The sequence below is a fragment of the Conger conger genome, chromosome 9, assembly GCF_963514075.1.
Source record: "Conger conger chromosome 9, fConCon1.1, whole genome shotgun sequence".
NCBI lineage: Eukaryota > Metazoa > Chordata > Actinopteri > Anguilliformes > Congridae > Conger > Conger conger.
In genome coordinates, this window is record NC_083768.1 from 844,051 (window position 1) to 870,061 (window position 26,011).

Below are 26,011 nucleotides of genomic sequence, written 5' to 3' on the forward strand. Positions count from 1 at the left end.
AATGCTCTTTGGCACATGGACTCCTATGACAAATTGAAGCCATATGCTATAGGGATTAACGGATGCATAGATGGTTTCAGTCGTTTTGTTGTTTGGATGGAAGCTTACACAACAAACAACGACCCCAAGGTTATAGCTGACTATTATATGAAATGCGTTACGCGCTTGGGTGGGTGTCCAGAGAGGATTCGTGCGGACAATGGCACTGAAAATGGACATGTCGCTAACATGCAGGTGTTTCTGAGGAGAAACCACACCGACACCTTCGCCAAAGAGAATAGTTTTATTTATGGACGCAGTACGGGCAATCAACGTATTGAATCCTGGTGGGGAATACTGCGCAAACAAAGCGTTCAGTTCTGGATGAACATGTTCAAAGCTCACCAAGACAATGGCCACTTCTCTGGAGACTTTTTGGATAAAAGCCTAATCCAGTTCTGTTTCCTCAACCTCGTTCAGGTAAGACATCATTACATTAATGACACTATTAATATGAATATTCATTTTGCACAAAAATAGAAAGTAAAAGAAACACTGAACGTTTGTTTTCCTTCTCTCTCTCTTTCTCTCTCAGCATACACGTGTGTTAATATAGGCCTATGTAAATAATACATTTAAAGTTCGTGACACCTGCATCGGGTTTGAATGAATCCAAAGTTAAAGAGAATTTGTTTGAAGTACATCAAACTTATGTAATTAGAATCTATTATGTAAACACCCCCTATAGCCCCATGTCTTTTCATAATCACAAGCAATCACAAAACAATTATTGTCATCGGGTGAGTTGTATTGCCTCTGCAAAACCCGAGAGTAAAAGAGAGAGAAGAGGTCACAATTATGAACGCACTTACAGTCTATGGAACGCGCTCATTTATGGAGAAAGAACATCATGATTGATAATATGACACACAGCGCTCCTGATATAGCTGATACAATTAACGATTGGAGCTTTCCAGCTGCGTATTACGCACACAGTCAATTCCATGCAGGTAGTCAGTGAATTTCACGTGCAGGCTGTACACACAAAAAACAAAGTACAGCATAATCAGACTGTAGCTCAAAACAGCACGCGCACACACTGTACACTGTATGCAGTCTCCACATCATCAGCGCATCAGAGAACGATCCAGATGAAAACTGTACAAATGACCTATTATTAATAATAGGATCAGATAATGTCACACAGAACACTTAATTTTATTCAGTGAAAATGAAATGTGTTAAGTTAAAATATTTAGTATTAGTCTAACCAGTCCTAGCCCATAGTAAGTCAAGCGCAATGTTAAAGTAACCTATGGCCTGATCTATAAGTGAGTGACAATAATGCAATACCTAGGCTACACACCACCTCAAGTGTAATTGTCCTGTAATGTATATTCTTGCAGAAAGAAGTGGATGAAGTGGTGCGAACATGGAACACCCACAAGATCAGACCCAGGCCAGGTCAAGATGTGCATGGAGGTCGTCCAGTCATCATGTACACAGTCCCACAGGTGTACGGTGCTGAGGACAAGCTCGAAACAGTGGACCTTGAGGAGGTGGTTGTGTGCAAGGACGAGTGCACACCCAAGAGTCAGCTCCCTTGTGATGAGACTGTTTTCGAGCTCTGTGTACTACTAATGCAGGAGAATGGATGGGATGCTCCTACAGATGCATTTGATGCTGCAGAACTGTACACCTCACTTAGAACAGTGATACTGCAAAATATTTAAAGATGGATATGGTCAGGGTTTGTTTGGGTGTGTCCTGTTGTTTTGTCAGTTGTCCCTCTCCTCTGTCACTCTCCCAGGTCCCTGATTCATGCCAGCTGTCGTACCTTGCCAATCAGCCCACAACCAATCAGAGGGTGTTCCACCATCCTCAAGAGCCCTGCTGTTCAACCACACCGCAGTTATTTTCACCTTTCTGTTTTTGCAAGAGAGCATGCTGAAATTGTTTGCTCTTCAGACCTGCTTTTTGTTTGCTCTTTGTATAGTTTTTGTTATGGGTAAAGTTAGCAGGAGAAAAGGGGTATAGGTAAGAGCTGCCCATGGGCATACATACTTACACGTAGGGGTTTTCTTTGTCAACACACACTAGGTAAATTGGGGACATGCCATCACTGTAGTTTTTGGCTAGTTTAGCTAGTAGCCGGTCATTACGGCTATGGTCTAGATTTTGGTAGATTAAGTAAGGGAATGTTTATAATTGTTTATTTTCTTTGGCACTGTTCTCTCCCTTTTCTCCTTAGTCTGGTAACTTTGTAGCCAAATAAACACCCATCATTTTATTTTGTGGTCATTGTCATTTGTTCACACCGTTTCACTAGTGTCAACACATTGGTATACTGTAATATGTTGCGCTTCCCACCTGTCTGTCCCCTAGACTATACAGCCAAGGGTTCCTAATAATGGACTTTACTCTGTTGCATTCCTATTATTACATTGTGTTACTGGTGACATAAAGCAGTGGTTCTCAAACTCTCTTTACTAGTGTACCGCCGCTACAACATTCGTTAGTAGTAGTCCTCCCCCCCCCGCCCTGCTGAGAGAGGGGGGGTTAGTCTGCAGTGTAAAGAGGCTGTTGCTGTGGTCAAGGAGCCAGGAGGAGACCAGTCGTGACTCTTCTCGGATGTATCATTGGGAAAGAGCAATACTTTTTAGCAAGACCAGTACTTTCAATTAAAATCTTTTTTAAAATATAAAATTAAAACTACTTACAACCACCTCCGCTAATGGATGAAATTAATAAAATAATCAACACCAAAAAAATTATCTCCAAATTATACAAACTAATATCAACCACAGACCTAACAATATCCCTCCCCATCCAAGCCTGGGAAAAAGACTTATCACTCTGCTACGATTCAGACTTCTGGACTCAAATCTGAAGGAACACCTTCACGATGACCACCAACACATTTACATTAATGGCATTTGGCAGACGCTCTTATCCAGAGCGACGTACAACAAAGTGCATACCCATAACTAGGGATAAGTGCGCTGAAAGACCCTAGAGGGAAGTACAATTTCAATTGCTACCTGTACAACAAAGATAAGGACCAGGGCCTATTTGAATTTTTTTTTTTTAAACAAACAAATAAACACACAAACAACAAAGCAAAAGTGACCAAACTTCCTAGAGGTGATGGGGAGATCAGCACTTTGGAGAGAGATCCCTCTACCTGCAGTCCAGGACGCCGGACAGTGCACGTGAGTGAGCAGAGTGGAAAAGTAATGACTCAGCTGCAGCCTGTTTCCTAATGAGCAGGGAATGGTATTTAAGGCGCGGTCGAGGCTGCAAACAGGTTCAGTCGGTGCCATTCCTGAGCGTGTGAGAGTGTGAAAGGCAGAAAGAGGAAGGACCGTCTACGCCCTGCTGTACTGACCCTGAAGGAGACCCCACCTTTACAAACAGCAACCCCAAAGACCTGGAAACGGACACCGGACACATGAGCCTAATAAAATCCCATCCTACTTACCCCATATCTTTGTGTTTCCCCCCAGCCCTGACGCAGCTGAAGAGGGAAGGAGGGAGGAGGCCCTGGAGCATACTCCAGTCTGGGAAGAACCTGAGTTTATTTTGCCTGAACGGCCCCTTTTATTTCTCCAGTTTTCCCCTACCCTTGCCCTGAGGGGGGGCGCTATCACCAATAACCCGAAAATAAAAACACAGAAAAAATAAAAATAATCATTTTTTCTGATATCTGCTATCTCCTGTGTCTGGTTTCCAGCTGCGCCCACCCACTGCACCTCAGGATCCCCCCCGAGGCACCACAATGTGTGTACACAATGTCCATCCTCCTGTCTGTCTGTGTGTCCATATGTGTACACAATGTCCATCCTCCTGTCTGTCTGCGTGTTCATATGTGTACACAATGTTCATCCTCCTGTCTGTCTGCGTGTTCATATGTGTACACAATGTTCATCCTCCTGTCTGTCTGTGTGTCCATATGTGTACACAATGTCCATCCTCCTGTCTGTCTGTGTGTTCATATGTGTACACAATGTCCATCCTCCTGTCTGTCTGTGTGTTCATATGTGTACACAATGTCCATCCTCCTGTCTGTCTGCGTGTCCATATGTGTACACAATGTTCATCCTCCTGTCTGTCTGTGTGTTCATATGTGTACACAATGTTCATCCTCCTGTCTGTCTGTGTGTTCATATGTGTACACAATGTTCATCCTCCTGTCTGTCTGTGTGTTCATATGTGTACACAATGTTCATCCTCCTGTCTATCTGCGTGTTCATATGTGTACACAATGTCCATCCTCCTGTCTGTCTGTGTGTTCATATGTGTACACAATGTTCATCCTCCTGTCTGTCTGTGTGTTCATATGTGTACACAATGTTCATCCTCCTGTCTGTCTGCGTGTTCATATGTGTACACAATGTCCATCCTCCTGTCTGTCTGCGTGTTCATATGTGTACACAATGTTCATCCTCCTGTCTGTCTGCGTGTTCATATGTGTACACAATGTTCATCCTCCTGTCTGTCTGCGTGTCCATATGTGTACACAATGTTCATCCTCCTGTCTGTCTGTGTGTCCATATGTGTACACAATGTTCATCCTCCTGTCTGTCTGTGTGTCCATATGTGTACACAATGTTCATCCTCCTGTCTGTCTGTGTGTCCATATGTGTACACAATGTTCATCCTCCTGTCTGTCTGCGTGTTCATATGTGTACACAATGTTCATCCTCCTGTCTATCTGCGTGTTCATATGTGTACACAATGTCCATCCTCCTGTCTGTCTGTGTGTTCATATGTGTACACAATGTTCATCCTCCTGTCTGTCTGCGTGTTCATATGTGTACACAATGTTCATCCTCCTGTCTGTCTGCGTGTTCATATGTGTACACAATGTTCATCCTCCTGTCTATCTGCGTGTTCATATGTGTACACAATGTCCATCCTCCTGTCTGTCTGCGTGTTCATATGTGTACACAATGTCCATCCTCCTGTCTGTCTGCGTGTTCATATGTGTACACAATGTTCATCCTCCTGTCTGTCTGCGTGTTCATATGTGTACACAATGTTCATCCTCCTGTCTGTCTGTCCATATGTGTACACAATGTTCATCCTCCTGTCTGTCTGCCCGTTGGTCTGTGTGTCCATATGTGTACACAATGTTCATCCTCCTGTCTGTCTGTGTGTCCATATGTGTACACAATGTTCATCCTCCTGTCTGTCTGTCCGTTGGTCTGTGTGTTCATATGTGTACACAAGTCACTCTTTCCACACTTTATTATTCTATTTTTCTTTTATTGTTATTGTTAAAAAACACGGTACAACAGGTTTTAAATGACATAACTCAAGCTTGGATAAGAAACAGCATTGCACAGCCTTGTTCTTAGACTTATCCAAGGCCTTTGATATGGTGCATCATGCTATATTGAAAGATAGACGGATCAATATAGCTGGCATGAAAATGATCTTTTTGACAGGAGTCAATGTGTCCAAATGGATAATTATACATTAAATGTTATGGTCATACGTAATGGGGTGCCCCAGGGTTAGATTCTCGGCCCTATCCTGTTTACTATTCATGTAAATGAACTGGGTCAAAAAGTGACAAATACCATCTTCATTTTTTATGCAGATGACACAGTATTATATACTTTTACAGCTTGGAAGACTGCTTTTAATAGCATTCAGGACCACTTGCGCAATTTGAAACTGGTTTTGAATGCAGATAAGACTGAGTTAACCCGACAAAGTAAATTAATAGAGCAGGTAAATATTTACAAGTACATAGGATTTCATTTGGACTGTCAACTTTCTTTCACAAGTCATGTAGAAAAACTGAAAATCAATTTCTTTTATAGAACCAAATGTTTTTCATTTCATCCCAGAAAACAACTTGTTATGGCAACATTTTTGTCAGTGATTGATTATGGAGATGTTAATTACACGTGTGCAGGTAAATCCTGCTTAAGCATATTGGGCAGTGTTATACAGCATGTCATGCAGCATTAAGGTTCATGACTGACTCTACTTAACACACACATCGCTGTACCCTGTATCAGAAAGCTGGACTACCCTCACTCTCAGCCCGTAGGCAATACCATTGGTTAATTTCGATTTATAAAGCTGTCCTTGGTCAGCTCCCACTGTATTTAAGTTATTTGCTAGAATGGACAAACACAAATTCATGTGCATTGAGATCACATGACTTCATTTTGTTGTTCCAAATGTTTGTACTGTCTGTACATGAGAAAGCTTTCAGCGATGCTGTTCTCTCAGCATGGAAGAAGCTACAAGAGAAAATGAAGCTTAATACACTGATACCTTTAAAAAACATTTAACTGCTTATCAGCGATTCAATGGACACTGTATGCACTAAATATTTACCTAAATGTTTTTTTTGTGTTAGCCTAAATTATTTGTATATTGTCTATGTTCTTCTGTGTCTTGCTGTGCGTAATGCACAATCTGTGTTATTTGTTGTATTTTAAGCCATTTTGGCCAGGACTCCCTTGTAAAAGAGATGTAAATCTCAACGGGACCTAGTAAAATAAAGGTCAAATAAAAATAAATAAATATAATGTTTGGTTCTCACAGAATGGCCAGACTGGTTCTAGCTGACGGGAAGGTGACAGCAACTCAAATCACGCTGTGGGTATCAGTTACAGTTACATTACTATAGTGACATAGAACATCCCGGAACACACAACATGTTGAATTGCGGATGAGCTACAACAGCAGAAGACCAATAAGTCCAAAAATATCTCCAATAAAGTGATCACTGAGTGTGTATCCTTACTATAGGCTATCTGCAGACTCCTGCTGAGATAATCAATTAATCAAGCAATTACCGCTACGTGGTTCGAAATAAATATAGAATATTATTCGACATAAGATAACTATAGGATACTATAATAGAACAATGTGCACATGTCCATATAGGACACGAATAGTCAATGCATCAGTGCCAAGATACTAAATGATATGAATATCTTGACACTTAATATATTGTCTTTAATTTACATTAAAACCACTCCAAACATAACGTTTATTTCAAAGACAAACAGAACAGGAGCGCGTAAACAAAGACAAAGAGCATCATGACGGTTTTCCGCAAAACATCAACAAATTATACATGAAAGCTAACAGCATAACGCACAGATACTGAAATTCGTAATTTGAGTTTAATAGCGAGGTCTGATAAAGCAATCACAATTATAACGATGCAATATTTGTAGACTAATTTTCAAACATTAGCGAGTTGATTTTGGCAACATAGAATGAACTGTTTCTGTTGAAAATACAAAAATGCTTTATTAATAGGACGTTACTTCCCCTCTCTCCTGTCACTTGTCCCTGGCTAGTATCCAAGACTTGAAGCCTATGCTATTGTGATGAATGGAGTTTATCTGCCACGCCCACGTAATTTACCTGCTATCCCCAAGTAGCCTAATTCAGCGCACCTGACTGGACTAATTGCGGGGTGCCAGATAAGTGTTCCACGTTACCTGCGATTGCTCTCTTCTGTTCTCATTTTGTATTATAATGTTTTAGCTTGACAACTGCACTTAGCAAGATCTTTATTTTATCATTTTATTAGTCAGGGTACAGCTTAGCCCTTTGGCCAGGGTTAACGGCCAGCCCCACCCCTAGCTGTTCAACGAGGCCCATAGTTGAGGCAAAAGGGTAGGAGTAATTGTGTGTGTGTGTGTGTGTGTGTGTGTGTGTGTGTGTGTATCAAGTGGCATCTCTTATAATAAAGCATTTTTTTGTATATTCACTTAACTGATTGCCTGGACCTGTACTGTTGTTTGAATCTCTCTATTGTTATAAAAGAAGCGCCGCGTTACACTGTCATTTAGTCACGAGATGTGTCAAGACAATTACATATGTTAGCCAACTTAAACAAGTAAACACAACTCGCGCAAAAAAGTTTCTCGACGGTAGCTCCACCAAACTGCTCCGATGGCGCCGATATTTTGTATGAAGCTCGTTATATGCGCATGCACAAGTAACCACGTCATTGCAGCTCCCATCGTTTTAGAGAAAACACCCATGTTACTTTCGGCCTCCGTTACTTTATCATTCTGGAGCCCATTGTATATTTAAGGCTCATCATTGTCCGTTTTAACCAATTCACTCCGAAAATTCCCCAATTGTTTAAAAATAGGCCAAGGACAATTCCGATTAAATTGATGTTCACGAGGGTTTTTTGTTTTTCACATTGATGTCTCTGTAGGTTTTTGTCATTGAAGTTTGTTCGCTGGACCCTTGCTGTGAAAAGAATAACAATTTTAGCCTGTCGTGCGAAGTTCTAATAGAAGGTTAGATCCCCCTTGTGTTTGAGCAAAACGTTTCGAGATGAAAGCAGGCATTCCTATAGCGTTGCCAGATCTAGGCTACGATAACTAATTATCATATGTACCATGTCTTCCGATGTTCAATCGATGGACGATCAATAATGGCAAAAACTGCCAAAATGTTGGCCTATCGATAACGTCTTTTCACAAATAATGATGTACAAAGTTGCACCCTGGGTGCGGATTCGTGATCAGTTTCACGTTTTATTGTACACTAAAGTTAGAACTGGCCGGGGAATCTGATAGATTCTAGATGCAATTGAGGTCAACGTCTCCCTGGAGCTAACAAGGCGCATTAAAAGTCGTATTCACACTCAAACGGTTAGCTAGGGCATATCATGTGACCAGATTGGTAGAAAATGTCACCATGGAAAAAACCATTGAATGCGAATAAACCCGGATCCCGGATGTGCGACTCTCACACTATTACTTGCCAGGTTGTCCTTGTACGAATGTGTCCTTAATTGATCTCCCTGGTTAAATAAAGCCCATAATAATCATACAAATTGCGGCTGTCACTGTGCGAATGTCACAAAATGTGCAGGCGCAACATATCCAACCTCCTTAAAAGAAAGAACAATGTGTAAAAGATTTATCCTGGTTAAATTGTTATTTTTGTTATTATATCCGTTTTTAAGGCTGTCACATTTTAATTAAATTTTCATCCGTTTTTTTTTATTGAAAAATGAAACCCAAAAAATTACCCGATTAAAAGTACATAAATAAATAAATGAACCCCAGAAATGATGAGTCTCGTGTAGGAGAGGTTGGTTGGGAACTATGTTCCCGTACTTTGAAGGTAGATACAAAAATATAACATTAAAATGTTTGCTTCCCTGAACTGCACTCATCTATTAGTTTTAAAAATTACTCACTTTTTTGTGAGGTAAACGTTTCAGTTTTGTTGTATCAAAAGTAATAAAATTCCTTAGTTCTATTTAGTAGAGATGGGAATCAGCTACATTTTGATAAGATTTGAAAGTATGTGATGAGCGATGTCATATTTTTGGCGGCCTGTAGTGTAGTGGTTAAGGCAAATGACTGGGACACGCAAGGTCGGTGGTTCTAATCCCACAATAAGATCCCAACAGCCGTTGGGCCCTTGAGCAAGGCCCTTAACCCTGCATTGCTCCAGGGGAGGATTCAACTGGCTAATCAACTGTATGTCGCTCTGGATAAGAGCGTCTTCCAAATGCCATTAATGTAATGTAATGTAATTTTGGGTGACAACATATCTTCACAGAAGTGGGGCCCAATGTGATGAATTTCACAATGTAGTCACACGGGTGTGTGCCTATACACCTGTAAGTGTGTTCCTGTACACCTGTAGGTGTGTTCCTGTACACCTGTAGGCATGTGCCTATACACCTGTAGGTGTGTTCCTGTACACCTGTAGGTTTGTTCCTGTACACCTGTAGGCGTGTGCCTATACACCTGTAGGCGTGTGCCTATACACCTGTAGGCATGTGCCTATAGACCTGTAGGCGTGTGCCTATACACCTGTAGGCATGTGCCTATAGACCTGTAGGTGTGTTCCTGTACACCTGTAGGCGTGTGCCTATACACCTGTAGGCGTGTTCCTGTACACCTGTAGGCGTGTTCCTGTACACCTGCAGGTGTGTTCCTGTACACCTGTAGGCGTGTGCCTATACAGCTGTAGGTGTGTTCCTGTACACCTGTAGGCGTGTGCCTATACACCTGTAGGTGTGTGCCTATACAGCTGTAGGTGTGTTCCTGTACACCTGTAGGCGTGTGCCTATAGACCTGTAGGTGTGTTCCTGTACACCTGTAGGCGTGTGCCTATAGACCTGTAGGCGTGTGCCTATAGACCTGTAGGTGTGTTCCTGTACACCTGTAGGCGTGTGCCTATACACCTGTAGGCGTGTGCCTATAGACCTGTAGGTGTGTTCCTGTACACCTGTAGGCGTGTGCCTATACACCTGTAGGCGTGTGCCTATACGCCTGTAGGCGTGTGCCTATAGACCTGTAGGCGTGTGCCTGTACACCTGTAGGCGTGTGCCTATAGACCTGTAGGCGTGTGCCTATAGACCTGTAGGTGTGTTCCTATACACCTGTAGGCGTGTGCCTATAGACCTGTAGGTGTGTTCCTATACACCTGTAGGCGTGTGCCTATAGACCTGTAGGTGTGTTCCTGTACACCTGTAGGCGTGTGCCTATACACCTGTAGGCGTGTGCCTGTACACCTGTAGGCGTGTGCCTATAGACCTGTAGGCGTGTGCCTCTACACCTGTAGGCGTGTGCCTATACACCTGTAGGCGTGTGCCTATAGACCTGTAGGTGTGTTCCTATACACCTGTAGGCGTGTGCCTATACACCTGTAGGCATGTGCCTAGACACCTGTAGGCGTGTGCCTATACACCTGTAGGCGTGTGCCTATACACCTGTAGGCGTGTGCCTATAGACCTGTAGGTGTGTTCCTATACACCTGTAGGCGTGTGCCTATACACCTGTAGGCGTGTGCCTATACACCTGTAGGCGTGTGCCTATACACCTGTAGGCGTGTGCCTCTACACCTGTAGGCGTGTTCCTCGGGTCGCGCTGCTTACCTGCTTACTTCACCTGTCCTCGCCACACTCATATATTTATGATATTTATTTTCTCCCATTGAGTATTTGTGCTTTCTTGTTCTTATTTTTAATGTTGAAATAATTTATATTGCTTGCTTCATTATTTGTAACTGGAGCATTTTAACAGTGTGCGCAACATTTGTGGACATTAACATTTGTGCATTTACAACACAGACCTTTTAGTTGCTGCCACATGATTGGCTAAATATTTGCAGTAACAAGCTGGTGTACTTGTCTACCTAATACATGTATAAATAGTATTTCATAAAATAAAAATAATAATGGAGAGAGCTTATTCTTATTCCACGCTGTAGAAACAGGTCTCACCACTACACTCAGCTACAGGCCACCCTGTAGAAACAGGTCTCACCAAAACCACACATCCTCATACCTCATCGCAGGCCAGGGCAGGACATTGTAAGTGTTCCAAGGACAGACTGTGTGAAAGACTCATATGTAGAAGGAGGCATTGGAGCTTTATTCAGGTCCAAAACCGCACATTAAAGTAACACGTAGTAGCACATTGCTAACTCATTGCATTTATTTATCCACAAATGACCACTTGAGCCACGTACAATATTTAGCTACAATACTCCCAACGCGTCTGGGATGTGTGAATAGCTCAGGTGTAAGTTATGCCATTTCAATTAAACCTTGTTTTTTTCCTGGAAGGGGGCGTTATCGCAACAGAATAGGCTATTTAAAAGTCCGATACTCTTGTACCTGCGCCGCCTGTTCAGAAGTTCATTCATCCGTACGCGACCACTGCTACAGGGGCACTACTGTACATAGAGCCCTGGGAAAGGGAGCCACAGTAATCATCGACCAGTATGAACGGGATATATTTTTATTGTGGTTTCTTTCCTTTGTGTTAAACTGAATGATGGAAATATGGGTTGAGTATGGAATGACTCCAAGGGATATCAGTTTTGCAAGTACGGGGAGTCCGATATCTGAAGTAAGTGGGCTATGATCAATTATTATCATGCAAAATGGCACAATCTCACCACAGTCTGGAGCCCTGTCTATGATGGGGCAAGTTGTCACAAGAGCACACCCTCAACTTAACTGTCGGTAACTCTGTACTGAAATAAGATATGAGGATGTAATGAATACAAAATATGTGCCTGGGACATAATTTTTTCATTTGGTATGACATGCATTCCTTTGTGACTTATTGCACATGTGAACATGTAGAGTGAACAACAGATTAATTTGACAGATCTTTAAGCATAAACACCAATTTTTATGTAATGTCCGTACTTTTTCCTTGAGCGTCTCAGGCTGTGTGCATCATAGGAATTCACATTTCCACCTGGAAATAAGATAAATATATTTTTGGCTCTTGAATATTACATTAGCTAGCTAGCTGTTATTTAGCTGACGCTTGTATTAGTCAAATAGCTAGACTACGCAGGGGAGTGCATGGATTGTACAGAGAGCAATCCCTCTGTTGGGGAATGTTCCAGGTACATTACTGATATATATAGATATGTTGCCATGGAGCAACATGCTCAATTCTCCTTTGTTTTCTTTCCAGGTGTGGAATTTTAAGAGCAGTTTTCAATGGTGCTGTTGATGGAGGGTGCCTGTCTCATGTTTCTGCTTCCTCCTTTTGCTTCAAACCGTCATATTTTCCCTCCCGTTCAGACAATGGTTGTTTTTTAATCTGTACCTCAAAGCACATTACATGCAGTTTGCCAAGCAGGAAATGTAAACTACGGGCATTTAACAAACCTTCCAAATCCTCGACTGAAGTCACCCTCCATTGAGGAAGGTTTTTTTTCTCCACTCTTTCCAGTATCACAAACACAACACATCATTACCAAAATGGTGGACCTCAAGCATCTGAAAAGCAAGCTTTTGATTGTGCTGTTCTGCAGCTGTGCTGCTACCTTAGTTTTATTTAGCTACAGCAATCTGTCATCATACTTATTACAACTTGACTATCGGCAGTCCGACAAACCCGTTTCCAGGGCACTGTGTGCCTGCCGCCAGTGCATCTCTGTTGAGGATGAAGACCCCTGGTTCATGAAGCGCTTTAACACGTCCATATCGCCGCTCTTGTCGCAGGAGAACGCCATACTTTCGAAGAGCACCTATTACTGGTGGCAGGTAAGCACACACAAACATGGATTCTTTTTCATCTCATCCATCCGCCAGCCCCCATTTCAGGGGACAACTTTTACACAAATGCTGAGTTTTACAAACATGGTAAAACATACGACATACATTTAGCAATATTTGATTGGAAGGAAAGTCATACATGCAATGTGAATAAAAATGAACAGAAAAAAGAATAATATTAACAAAATAGTGAGGTTTTGAGTATTGTTGTGATGTATGGAACGGTACGTCAGGGGTTGAGATACAATATATAGTATAATGAAGTGAGGTTTGTTTTTCGTTCCGTTAAAATACAATGTCTAATTTACAACTATGTTTCGTTCATGTTTTGGTGCTGCAAATGGACAAATAAATTATTTTAATGTTGCAAACGGAGCCCGAGGGAAGAAGTGCGTTCGTCCAGCCAGGCTATGCGCTGCTTCACGGTTTGGAACAAATGGTTGAATTCGTCGAAACAAAAGTCAAATTTGTTCTTCGATAACGGAGTTTGGAGACTCGGATTACTGGAAAAGAATAACTTTAAATTTGGAAGATATTCCCTAGTGAACCGTGAGTAATCCTGGGTGTCCTCACGCGGAAGCGCAATGAAATAAATGCTCTTATCGAGACCGGGCGTGACGATAATGAAGTTAAACACCAGATTGATCTCTTTGATGAATGCTTGTCTGAGTTCATGGATTTACAAGTGAATGTTCAATCTTTATTGTCGGATGAGGAATAGGAGCACGATCATAATGGCTGGTATGAACCCAAGCCGCTACACTGATAATAGTTTATTCAAGGTGTTGAATTTTGGACTCAGCGAGCACTTTATTAGGTAGACCTGGGCACCGGCTTGTTTATGCTTAATCCTTACAGAGTCCCAGTTTTTAGGCACAGAAAGGGCGAGTCTTGCAACTTCTAGAACATCAACCGAATATATTGTAACGACGGAAAAAAAGGTTCTAACAAAGCAAATATACAAAACAAAATAAGCCCAAACCCACATCAACTCAGGTTAAATCAGAACCCAAAGCTCATATTTAATTTGCACAAAAGGGCCTAGGCCTACCCAACCCACAGTCGAAAATCAAACCTCTAAATATAGGCCTATCGCTTGTTCATATAATTATGATTCTCTTGACGTCATGAACAAGCAAAATGAACAGCTTGAATGACATTTCGGAAATAAAATAAGAATCACATCTGCTTTTATGGACAAGGCATTGACGTGGCCTGCTACCAAGGCAGAGGATGCATCTGGTCTGAGGTCTCATGCTATATTTTTTAACAGTTGTCACAACACAATGCAAGAGATGGATTATATGACAGATCTTGAAACACCTTCCAATTTAAAAATCATTCTGTCAAAACTGACTTTTAAGCTGCGCGAAAGCTGGAGAACAGTTGTCTGCAACATGTATGACAAACACAAACAGAGCAGCATTTAGAGATTTACTTTTATTTCGAGAAACGATCTCGAATAATGTTGGATCCAATATTCGGGGAAATTCAAAGTGCATTGAATAAAACTTCAAAACCAAATGAAAGTGTAACCCCTATATTAAATATTAAGAATGCAGAAGCCAGCTTAGAGTAGGGACCACAGGGGAAATTTTAGTTTCTATTGTCTGAACTGGAACGCACTGAGTCCTACAATTGCACATAGCATACAGTTTTCTTTGCAAATGTGAAAAGGAACAGCATAAAAATAAATAATTGGTAATCACAAAATCTTATTTTGTAAGACCGAACATAATATTTTTTACGCTGCAGCTTGTTAACAACCTCTGAATGTGTTGATCGGAATTCTCAAATTGAACTATCTAGACTCAGTCCATGAACATGTTTGTTTGGAGAAAAAAACAACAAAAAAACAAAAAAAAGTTAAACGGGTACCCCTGTCATAAAAAAAATTCTGTTCCAATTCCTACTTGATCCCGTTGACGAAAGGAAGAAAATTTATGAGCGGCAGCGGGGCTCCCTCTAGTGGTGTCCACCAGGCAACTGACGGATGACCCAAGACGAACTCTTCTCAGTCTCCGACACCTAATATGAGAGGCATGTAATTGCAAACTTTGTAGGAGCAAGAATTATCGCCAGTGGGTGCAGCGGTTACTTTACAGGACTGTACTGCTACTGCCTCAAGTCTGCACACTTACGCTCTGGCGCGCACATGCTCTACCAGTGCATTTATACTGCCCTCCTTACTATTGCCGTAAACTGTGACGCTACCGCAGAAAATAGCCTAAAATGCGGCAAAAACTTCTTAAAGGAACCCCATCACTACCTTATCAACTTAGTGTAGGTTACAAAAGCAGTTTTGCTACGGCAGTTTCACCTATGTTTAGCAAACAAAGTTTCAGTTATATGATAACAAACAAGCCCCCACCATAATCAGTATTTCAAGTGCATTCACAATGCCCTGCGTGTTCTGCAACAAAAATCACTCAGTGGAAGTATGTGAAATATTTCAAACCAAACCAAATAACGAAAAGGAGGAATTCTTGAAAGCACAAGGCATGTGCTTTGGGTGCTCGGAGACAGGTCACATGAACAGAAATTGTCAGAAGCAATGTCTTGCAATGTGTGTGAACTAAATCATCCAACAATTTTGCACATACAAACAAAGGAAAATCAAAGACAGCCTCAGAATATCCAAGAATCTGTAGATTCTGATGTGGTGGTCTCTCTGGCAACAGGTAGCCGTACTGGGGCCAGAACACAAGACTGGGCTCTATCAATTGGGCCTGTCAAAGTGAAACTGGAGAAAGGAACGAAATGCATAGAAACACATGCTTACCTAGATCCGGGGAGCTGTCCATTAAGCTTTGTGCCCCTGGTAAAAAAGAAAAAACAGATACTTTTAAAAACAATGGGTCAAGAAAAACCAATAACCAGTTATAAAATAGCTGGCATAGAAGCAGCTGCATTAAACAGCGACACATTTCTTAAACTGCCTGCTGTTTTTACACAAAAATCAATTCCAGTGACACGTGACAATGTTCCAAAAGTGGAGGATATAAGGAAATGGTCTTACCTGGAGGAGGTTGACGTAACGCCAATTGACGGCAGCATTGGGCTACTAATCGGTGTCGATGCTCCAAGAGCTTTAGAACCTTGGAAAATAGTAAACAGTGTAGGTAGTGGACCTTATGCAGAAAAAAACATTCTTGGCTGGGTTCTCAATGGCCCACATGGCTTTGGGGGAAATTACAATGACAATGAGGCTTTGGTGCTAGTCAATAGAATATCCATTGCCAACTTGGAAAACATGTTAATACAATTTTGACTTTTGTTTTGACGAATTCAACCATTTGTTCCAAACCGTGAAGCAGCGCATAGCCTGGCTGGACGAACGCACTTCTTCCCTCGGGCTCCGTTTGCTAAATTAAAATAATTTATTTGTCCATTTGCAGCACCAAAACATGAACGAAACATAGTTGTAAATTAGACATTGTATTTTAACTGAACGAAAAACATATTATAATCGAGGTAGCGTGTGGTCAAAATTGTATTTTTAACCAAACTATAGCAAACGCCATCGGCTTTCGACCCCAGCAATTCAACTTCCTATATGTCATATAGGCCTATAGCCTTTGCCCTCTCACGTCATTGTAAACGTGGCCCAAAAACACATCATTAGGCACATGAAACAAATATAGGCAAATTCGCAACCATTAGCCCTAACTATAATATTAATAATAATAATGCAAATCCACACCCAAACTATTTGCATATTTGCATGATATGCATCTGGCCCCTAATTTTTTGTTTAACAAATAATTCTCTAAATCATAAATGGCCATTATGTTAAACATTCACACGTCCTTATACATCGATCAAGATTAAGCACAAAGCATCCAAGCATCGTACTACACCCAAGCAGACAGGTATGTTATCCATTACTACATAATAGAGTTTTAGAGGTTACAGTATATCATGAAATGAGGTTTTGAGTTTTGTTGTGATGAATGTTGAATAGTTGAACAGTATATAATGAAGTGAGGTTTTCAGTTTTGTTGTGATGAATGTTGAATAGTTGAACAGTATATAATGAAGCGAGGCTTTGAGTTTTGTTGTGATGAATGTTGAATAGTTGAACAGTATATAATCAAATGAGGCTTTGAGTTTTGTTGTGATGAATGTTGAATAGTTGAACAGTATATAATGAAGCGAGGCTTTGAGTTTTGTTGTGATGAATGTTGAATAGTTGAACAGTACATAATGAAGCGAGGCTTTGAGTTTTGTTGTGATGAATGTTGAATAGTTGAACAGTATATAATGAAGCGAGGCTTTGAGTTTTGTTGTGATGAATGTTGAATAGTTGAACAGTATATAATGAAGCGAGGCTTTGAGTTTTGTTGTGATGAATGTTGAATAGTTGAACAGTATATAATGAAGCGAGGCTTTGAGTTTTGTTGTGATGAATGTTGAATAGTTGAACAGTATATAATGAAGCGAGGCTTTGAGTTTTGTTGTGATGAATGTTGAATAGTTGAACAGTATATAATGAAGCGAGGCTTTGAGTTTTGTTGTGATGAATGTTGAATGCAGGAAATAGAATTGCATTGAATAGTGCCCCCCCATGTACATTTGTAAAAATGTTAAAAATATTGTTCATGTTTGTCCTTTTCTAAAGCAAATGTTCAGCATGAATGCATTAAAATGCACCTTTATAAAAGTGTATGAGTTCACTTTCAAAACCGAACATTATGAAGTACAAATATGATCACCTGCAAAACTACAATCACCAATATGCACTCAGTGAGCACTTTATTAGGTAGACCTGTGCACCAGCTTGTTAATGCAAATATTGAATCAGCCAATTGTGTGGCAACAACTAAATCCATAAAAACATGCAGATGTGATCAAGATGTTCAGCTGTTTTTCAGACCAAATGTCAGAATGGGGAACAAATGTGATCTAGTTGACTTTGACCATGGAATGATTGTTGGTGCCAGACAGGGTGGTTTGAGTGTCTCAGAAACTGCTGATCTCCTTGGATTTACACTTACTACAGTCTCTAGAGTTTGCAGAGAACGGTGCGAAAAACAAAAAAACATCCAGTGAGCAGCATTTCAGCGGGGGCAGAGACGTGAGAGAGGTCAGAGGAGAAGGCCAAGACTGGTCAAAGCTGATTGGAAGGTGACAGTAACGCGAATAACCACACATTACAGCAGTGTTAAGCAGAAGAGCATCTCTGACCACACAACGCATCATCACTGTAAGTGGTTAGGCCACAGCAGCAGAAGACTTAATAAGTCGAAGAAATATGTCTAATAAATACCTACATTTACATTGACATTTTAATCATTTGGCAGACACTTTTAATCCAAAGCAATTTACAAGTGCATAGGTTCTTCCACAAGTTAAAGCATCACATCCATAACTAGTAAAATACACATGAAGTGCTGTTCTAAACAAAAAATACAGTCATCGTAAGTGCAAGTTTTACAACAGGGACAACAGGGATATCGGAAGGGTGGGGGGAAATCAGGAGGGAGGACTAAGGTACAGTTTCAAAAGGTGTGTTTTTAGTCTGCGTCGAAATAGGGGGCGGGATTCTGCTGTCCTGACAGTGGTAGGCAAGTCATTCCTCCCCGGAGGAACCAGAACGGAAAACAGGCGTGAACGTGCAGCTCGACCGCGGTTATTTATGCTGTATTTTAAATACAGCATAACCTTTCATTCGCCTGGGGTTATGCAAATAAATGTTTTGTTCTGTTCTGCAGCTATCGTTGCTCTTGCTGATTGACTCTCGAGCAGCTGAGAGTCTCTGTTGTGTGTCTTTATTGTGTCCCCAGAGGCTACAGACTAAGCAAAATGCCAACTACGGAGATGTGGTGCGGAAACTATTCAAGGTCGTCCCTGGCAAGGGACACTACAACGACTCAGCGCCCAATCGCTGCAGGACTTGTGCTGTAGTCGGGAATTCTGGGAACCTCAACGGATCCGATTACGGATCCATCATTGACTCCAATGACTTCGTCATAAGGTGACCGATTCAGCCTGATTTTCAATAACGGTGTCTCTTAGCAGTTTACGAAGACGCGAAAGGTATACCTTACGAAAGTTGTTAACTTTTCTACGTGTTTTCTCCGAACTATCCCTTCGGCGGTTGCTTAAGGCATAGCTTCTACGTGCGACATTACTAGGCCTATCGACCTGTCTGTGATTGATTATGCACTCCATGCCGCGACTGCTTGATTGCGTTATTAGAGAAAGTAGTGTTATTTATGAATAAAACACTGCAGGAATACTTTAAAACATCCCATTTATCACGACTAGTGGTAACATATTAATAGAAGTTCAAACTTACAAACTAAATTATCCAACCGTATATATCATCTTCGCCAAATTATTTATAAGGTTTGTGATATAACGCCTGGCCCCACTAGGCCCTCTAGCAATACGCCTTCTTGGCCATGTCATGTTTTATTTACATTATTTTAATATCTTTTTGGATAGCTCGGCCTGCTTCGGGACTGACAGTGTTAGGCTAGACCCTGTCTGTGTGTTTGGGTTTGTTTTTGGGTGCATTAATAAATGCATAAGAAAGCTGTGCTGTTATTGTAACTCACTGACCTTGACTAACTATTAAAAGCAGAGGCAGAAAAGTAAAATTCCTGCCATGTGTTTCTTCCATCCATCAAAGAAAAGGTACAAAGCTTGCATTTATTAGTAAGTGAAGGAGAAATGTTAATTGAATACCAGCCAGTGTATTTTCTGTGCCAATAGTGTTGAAACATATTTCTCCCATCACGTTACAGAAACCATAATGATGTTTCCTGGTTGTCTCGTAAACTTGGGCCACATAAATGCAGCTCTCATGATTGCATTGTCAAAAATCAATGTGAAGACTAGTTTACATAGCAGTCAGTTCTCTAAGAGCGATATATATGTATATATATATATACATATTGTCTCTGCAGAATGAACAAAGCTCCCATTTTGGGCTATGAAAAGGACGTAGGGAACAGAACCACCCATCGTGTCATGTACCCAGAAAGTGCCACAAACCTGCAAAAGGACACGAGCCTGCTGCTGATACCATTCAAGACTTTGGATCTGGAGTGGATCACTAGTGCTCTGACCACAGGCACTGTGAAACGGTAGGTGGCCATGGGCTACATTGGGAATGCATTTGTGTTTGAACATTGATCTAAGAAGCTGAATGCAGCTCTGAGAAACAGGAGCCCTCGTCAGAAGCTGCTGTGGTGCTCACTCACTTTGTTTTCGGATGAAAAAGAAGCAACAGTTTTCATCATTACGCTTTGAATTTAATGTTAGGGTCATTAATTAGGGTTAATGGGCCTCTGGTTACCCTAATTTTGAAATAAAGTTCCATTGTAAAAGTGATGCAACATTAGGTTGTGTAATACTTTTTCGGAGAGCTTTTTGTACACTTTGGAGACCTTCATGAAATCATACTCTCATATATGTGAATAAAACACATGTGAAGGTGAATTTTCTTGACATTTTGTATCAAAGAATCTGTTTTAATAGAAAAACATCATTCATGTGTCTGGACAAAAAGATATGCAGATGTTTTGTATTTGGGTAGATTTGGGGACACTTGCCTGTCGATATCTTTACTATATTTTGTACACAAGTTGACATCAAGTTTGCCTTTGTGAGCAGCACTTCGTTTAAACCGGGTGAGGGTTTAAAATTGTCAGGCAAAGTTTTTTAAAGTTAGGCAAAGTATCAGCTCTTGGTTCAGTGCTGCCATGGATGCTCCAAGTGTCCTGCCCTGGGGTACTAGTGGACTCTGTGATCTTGTGGATCGTCATTGGACTAAGTGGCACCCAGCAGGCTATTGACAGCTCTCTGTTCTCAACAGCACCTGGATGCCGGTGATGGCCAAGATTAATGCAGACAAGCATAAGGTGAGAGTCTTATGTCACAACTTGCTTCTGTTTAAGTGTGTGTAAGCCCCCGCTAACCCAATGATGAAGTTAGCTGTGTAGGCCGAAGGTATCTGCGTGTCCTTCAGGTGCTGCTTGGGAAGAGGTTGATGTTATTACCCAATTGAACCCATTCCGTAGAGAAACTAGATCAGTCAGAGAAATACCAAGTGACAAAGACAGCAGTATCACTTCCGTTTTTTACTGATATGGACTGACCCGAACTCCGGGAATGGTGCATTTTACAGTTTCTATAGACTTTGACTCTGTTTTAATATAGTTAGGTCCAATTGTATAATATTCTCATTATCTAAATTTGGACTTGATTGTTACGGGAATCCTGTACTGAGATTTACTCTCCGAACAGTCCTCTGCTGGTACCACCGCATGTCACATCACGCGTTATGTGCACGTCTCACGAACTGACTAGCTATCTGTAGTCATCAGAGGTCGCAGGAATAGCTACTCTTGGGTACATCTGTTTACAGCCTAGGGACCCAAGCAGACCAACATTGCTATGGCTGTGCTCGACATGAATGAACTAACACGCGGAGGCGAGGGATTTACCATCATAGGTCTACGGGTGCTATACGCCGTGATACATTAAGCGTAAAGCAAGCATTCCCTGTATAACATTAAGTGTCAGTGAGGAAAACCAAACAAATCAAGTTTAACAATGTATTTTGCCAGGTAGGTTACTTCTTCAAATTACAACCAAAACACAGTTACAAGTTACAAATCATAGTATATAATACACTTTTACACAGAGTACCAAGCACTGGAGGCTCCTCCATAGACGTGGAGGAGGCCTGGCCTCCCCAATAATTTGAGAGAAGAGAGAGATTTAAAAAAAACAATAAATATATTTATTTTATTTATTTATTTTAACAAAAAACATATTTTTATATTCATATTATTTTAGTTTTGTTCATAAATCTAAATTTTCCCATGGCTAAAACCCAATATTGCAATTGTAAAGCAACAGGCCAGATTTCCCTATCAGTTTGTATTAAGGGAGGCCAGGCCTCCCCTAGGAAATTAGCTTCTCATAGAAGTCAATGTAATGCATTTTTTTTCATGCCAATATGTGATTGGCCAGATCACTGAAAATGGGTGGGCAACGGAGGCCTGGCCTCACCATGCATTGTGTCCAGGGCTGAAAGATTGACATTTTGTTCGTCCAATCACATGCTACTGGTTCATTTGGAATCAACTATCCTTTCCTTTCCTATTCAACACAGAAGCCATTTTGAGAATTCGCCAGTCACTTCAGTCAAACAAACACTCGCCATAGTGGCTACGAGTGTCCTATCAACTTGTGCTTTTCAGGAAATTTAGAGAACACCCCTGGCTATCATCCCTGATGTTTATAGCTCATTTGACTTTTGCTTAAAACGACCTCGGAAGTCGGCGAGATTCTGCCGCAATTTGAGACCTTGGGCTGGAGATATGCAGATTCCAGATACTAGGGAGTGAGAATGACATTCAATAGGTCATGTTAGACACCATTTGGGATTTATTGAACAGTTTTATTTTTAATGTAGTCCATTTCGTTTTATTACAAGTCAATTTAATAATCTTCCATATCAAATTACTGAATTGTTGCTCTGTGAGGAAATTCACTCTAAATACGAATAGAGTGCTGCCCTCTAGTGGATAACGTTAACGTTAGATAAAGCCAACTGGAACCATATTTTTACATATTTTATATTAAATATATTGAATAAAACTACATATGATAAAGAAAGTGTTATCTTATCTTTTTTATATGCTAAACTTGATTAAATTGGTGATTACATGTTGAAGCTGTAGAAGAATGAAAAATGTAAGCTAAACAAAATTGTTTTTAACTACATAATTAAAATTCCTGCCTTTTACACATGTTCACTTGGCATTTATATTACATCCAAATGTCATTTCTCAGCTTAATTATCAGGCAGGCTCATAGACTTACAGCAATGTCATTTCTTCAGGAAGGCACAAGGCTAAGCTCTGCACAATGAATTTCATCAGCCAGAACTTTCTGACTGTAGCTTACACTCCAAATAGTATGCCTTTGGCCAGCACAAAGACAGATAAGAGAACAGGGAACATTCCATCGCGAGTGAAGTGAGCAAGCGGAAAAAAATGGCCTCCTCAATTCTGGAAGTCACCAGCCTCCACTGGTACAAAGTAAAAACATTGTCATACCTGGCAAGGGTTTCTACACACACGGCAGGTGCGGGAGTCTGGAAACAGATCTCCCAGACCCCTTGTATCTTCCCCTTAAGTAGCAAACCAGGCCTTTGATGCTTGACCATAAAATTGGGTCCATAATTAACCATTTGTAAATTATCACTAATGGGGATCTAGACAGGCGGCACGGATGGTGCAGTGGGTAGCACTGCTGCCTCACAGCAAGGAGGTCCTGGGTTCGAATCCCCGTCGGCCGGGGCCTCTCTGTGCGGAGTTTGCATGTTCTCCCCGTGTCTGCGTGGGTTTCCTCCGGGTACTCCGGTTTCCTCCCACAGTCCAAAGACATGCACGTTAGGCTGATTGGAGAGTCTAAATTGTCCGTAGGTATGAGTGTGTGAGTGAATGGTGTGTGTGCCCTGTGATAGGCTGGCGACCTGTCCAGGGTGTATTCCTGCCTTTCGCCCAATGTATGCTGGGATAGGCTCCAGCCCCCCTGCGACCCTGATCAGGATAAGCGGGTTCAGATAATGGATGGATGGATGGGATCTAGACAGGGGGGTTGAACCAGATGACTTTTCTTAGGTCAGATTTCCATAGCTTTCCCTAGGTTCCTGGATGGCTATGATATCCTTAGTACATTGCTATGGAAAGGAGACCATTGTACCACACTAAACCAAGAAAAATGATACCAAACATGAATTTTATCATAATTGGCCTTGCCATGAAACATCCAGTGCTGTACACACCATTCAGTGACTGAGTAAAGAGGGAGAGAGTCATAAAGGGTTCAGGAGAAGGTCGGGCCTGGCAGGAAGGATTCCCTCCCAACCTCTCGGTGCCGTAAACAATGTTGCCCTGTCGTAATGAGTTTTAACGGCTGGAGGCCTGAATAGACAATCAGACAATAGAGGGGGTTGCTTTGGAAGAAAACAGATGCCTTGATTACCCGTCCTGCTTCCTACGAGAGTACAGAGCGATGAGTCGCGGTTGTAAAAGCAGGCAACTTTACCCACTCACTAGTAAAAGGTCAGGGATCACAGTCAGTCAGCCTGTGTGTGTGACTATACAAATTCTACATATAGTATGTCTTTTGTGCTGATTTGGTGACTTTTATGATTTCTTTGAACACAGGTGTTAATATATAACCCCACGTTCTTAAAGTATGTCTATGATGTGTGGCTTGAACGCCATGGGAAATATCCCTCCAGCGGCTTCTTAACCTTGATGTTCGCCATCCACATATGTGATGAGGTAAGCACATATTACACATGTTAACAAACCATATAATGAGCAAACTGGCTTTATCCAATTTACCCAAGAAAAAAGCAAAATCAAAGTGCAGTGTGCGTTTGAGCTGGCATATACTGCCATCTAGTGTTGGTAAAATGCCCTGATACCTTTTTTAACTTTAAGCCTGATGATCCAGTGGAAGAATTTTTGCAAGATTAAATTTCATTAATTAAATTAAATTTAATTTAATGCTGTCCTTTGTGAGTTAGTCTCAAGTGAAGCTATGTTGGGTATTTGCGTACATCTCTGTGTGTCCTATTCTTGTAAGTACAAGCCAAAAACCGCAATTTATGAAAATATATTCAGTTTAACTGTCCCTCTACTTCCTCTTGGTCTCAGGTGAATGTTTTTGGATTTGGAGCATCCAAGGACAGAACCTGGCAGCATTACTGGGAGAAAAACAAATTTAGAAAGTCGGAGCCAACTGGACTGCACGCCGGAGACTATGAGTCCTTCGTCATGAAGCTGCTGGCCTGTAAAAAAAAAATGAAGTTGTTTGAAGGGAGATGAGGGGAAGCATTGGCTGTGAAATGAACACGACCTCCCAAGCAGCCTTAATAAGCTTTTATTTTTGGAGGAAATGGCAAAGGGCCATGTAAACTTGCTGCTCCGCCAAAAAATAATATTGGAAATTGCCCGAGGCGAAGGTCATTACCCCGCTATCAACAAAAAAAACCTAATTTTAAACGTGTTTCAAATGTGACTGTGGTAACTTTAGGGGAGAGCCAGGTTGAAAGTAACAGGGGTGAAAGCACATTGGTCCCTGTTTATAGTTTTGCACTTTGTTGCCAAAAGACTGTAATGTAATGTAATGTAATGTTACTTACTGTATGTCGGATGGGGACGTTTTCATTTTCTACACCAATGTATTCAATTAACCATTCTATTAACTGACAAGGAAATCAAGATATTCGTTCTATCAATAACTTGGGACATTTTTAGTTTTAAATGGATATATAACTTTGCCTGTATGACTGGTGTACACATGGTGAATATCTGTGAGGGCTATGTCTCTGTATGTGAAGTGCCTTATCAATGAAATTCCTAATGTGTAAGGTTTTGGATTTGAGGATGGGGGTTGTGTGCCTTTTAAACTTCATCTCACATTTATAAATGGAATGATTGCTTTTTAAAATTAAATCAGAAATGTATTTTATTTGTTTGAATATGTTTTGAATATGACAAGCTGCAGTTATATCATTAAATCTTTAGGATTTGAGTATCATCGTCATCATTATATATTGTTCAATGGGACCTCAATTTTATCCACATCAAATACAAAAATAGAGATTTTTTAATTTCGTTATCTGAAATGCCAGTGAATCACCAGAACTAGCGGTATTCCATCATCACTAGTACATAATTCAGCATTGGATAAATGTAGCACTACAGTAGCACTTAGCAAGCTGTAGTGCTGTGTCATAAGTTTGTTGATGTGAAATGGGGAATGAGAATGCTTCATTGCACTGCTATTTATTAATGCTGGGAGGAAACCAACACTTAGTCCCTAATTACTGGCTTTGATTAGAGGGAGAAAGTACCAACATTTCATTTTTACACGTAGGGCCAGCTTATGTTTGTCCTTATCTTTGAATGACAACTGGATCTTGCTTTTTTATTCTTTAAAAACATT

General features: G+C 41.0%; 1 protein-coding gene across 1 annotated transcript; it reads left to right on the top strand.

The window, feature by feature from the left end:
• Positions 1-228: 228 nt before the first annotated feature.
• LOC133136605 (CMP-N-acetylneuraminate-beta-galactosamide-alpha-2,3-sialyltransferase 1-like) lies at positions 229-25,448 on the top strand. Its single transcript, XM_061254242.1, has 8 exons — positions 229-459; positions 1,386-1,610; positions 12,854-13,012; positions 18,811-19,001; positions 19,939-20,118; positions 20,850-20,895; positions 24,220-24,339; positions 24,718-25,448. The coding sequence occupies exons 1-8, from the start codon at positions 229-231 to the stop codon at positions 24,886-24,888; spliced, it is 1,323 nt and encodes a 440-aa protein (XP_061110226.1). The 3' UTR covers positions 24,889-25,448.
• Positions 25,449-26,011: the final 563 nt, after the last annotated feature.

Coding starts and splice junctions, on each gene's coding strand:
- LOC133136605 (XM_061254242.1), top strand. CDS start 229: ATGCAGGTGTTTCTGAGGAGAAACCACACCGACACCTTCGCCAAAGAG. Junction 460..1,385: donor GTTTCCTCAACCTCGTTCAG/GTAAGACATCAT, acceptor ATATTCTTGCAG/AAAGAAGTGGATGAAGTGGT. Junction 24,340..24,717: donor CCATCCACATATGTGATGAG/GTAAGCACATAT, acceptor TCTTGGTCTCAG/GTGAATGTTTTTGGATTTGG.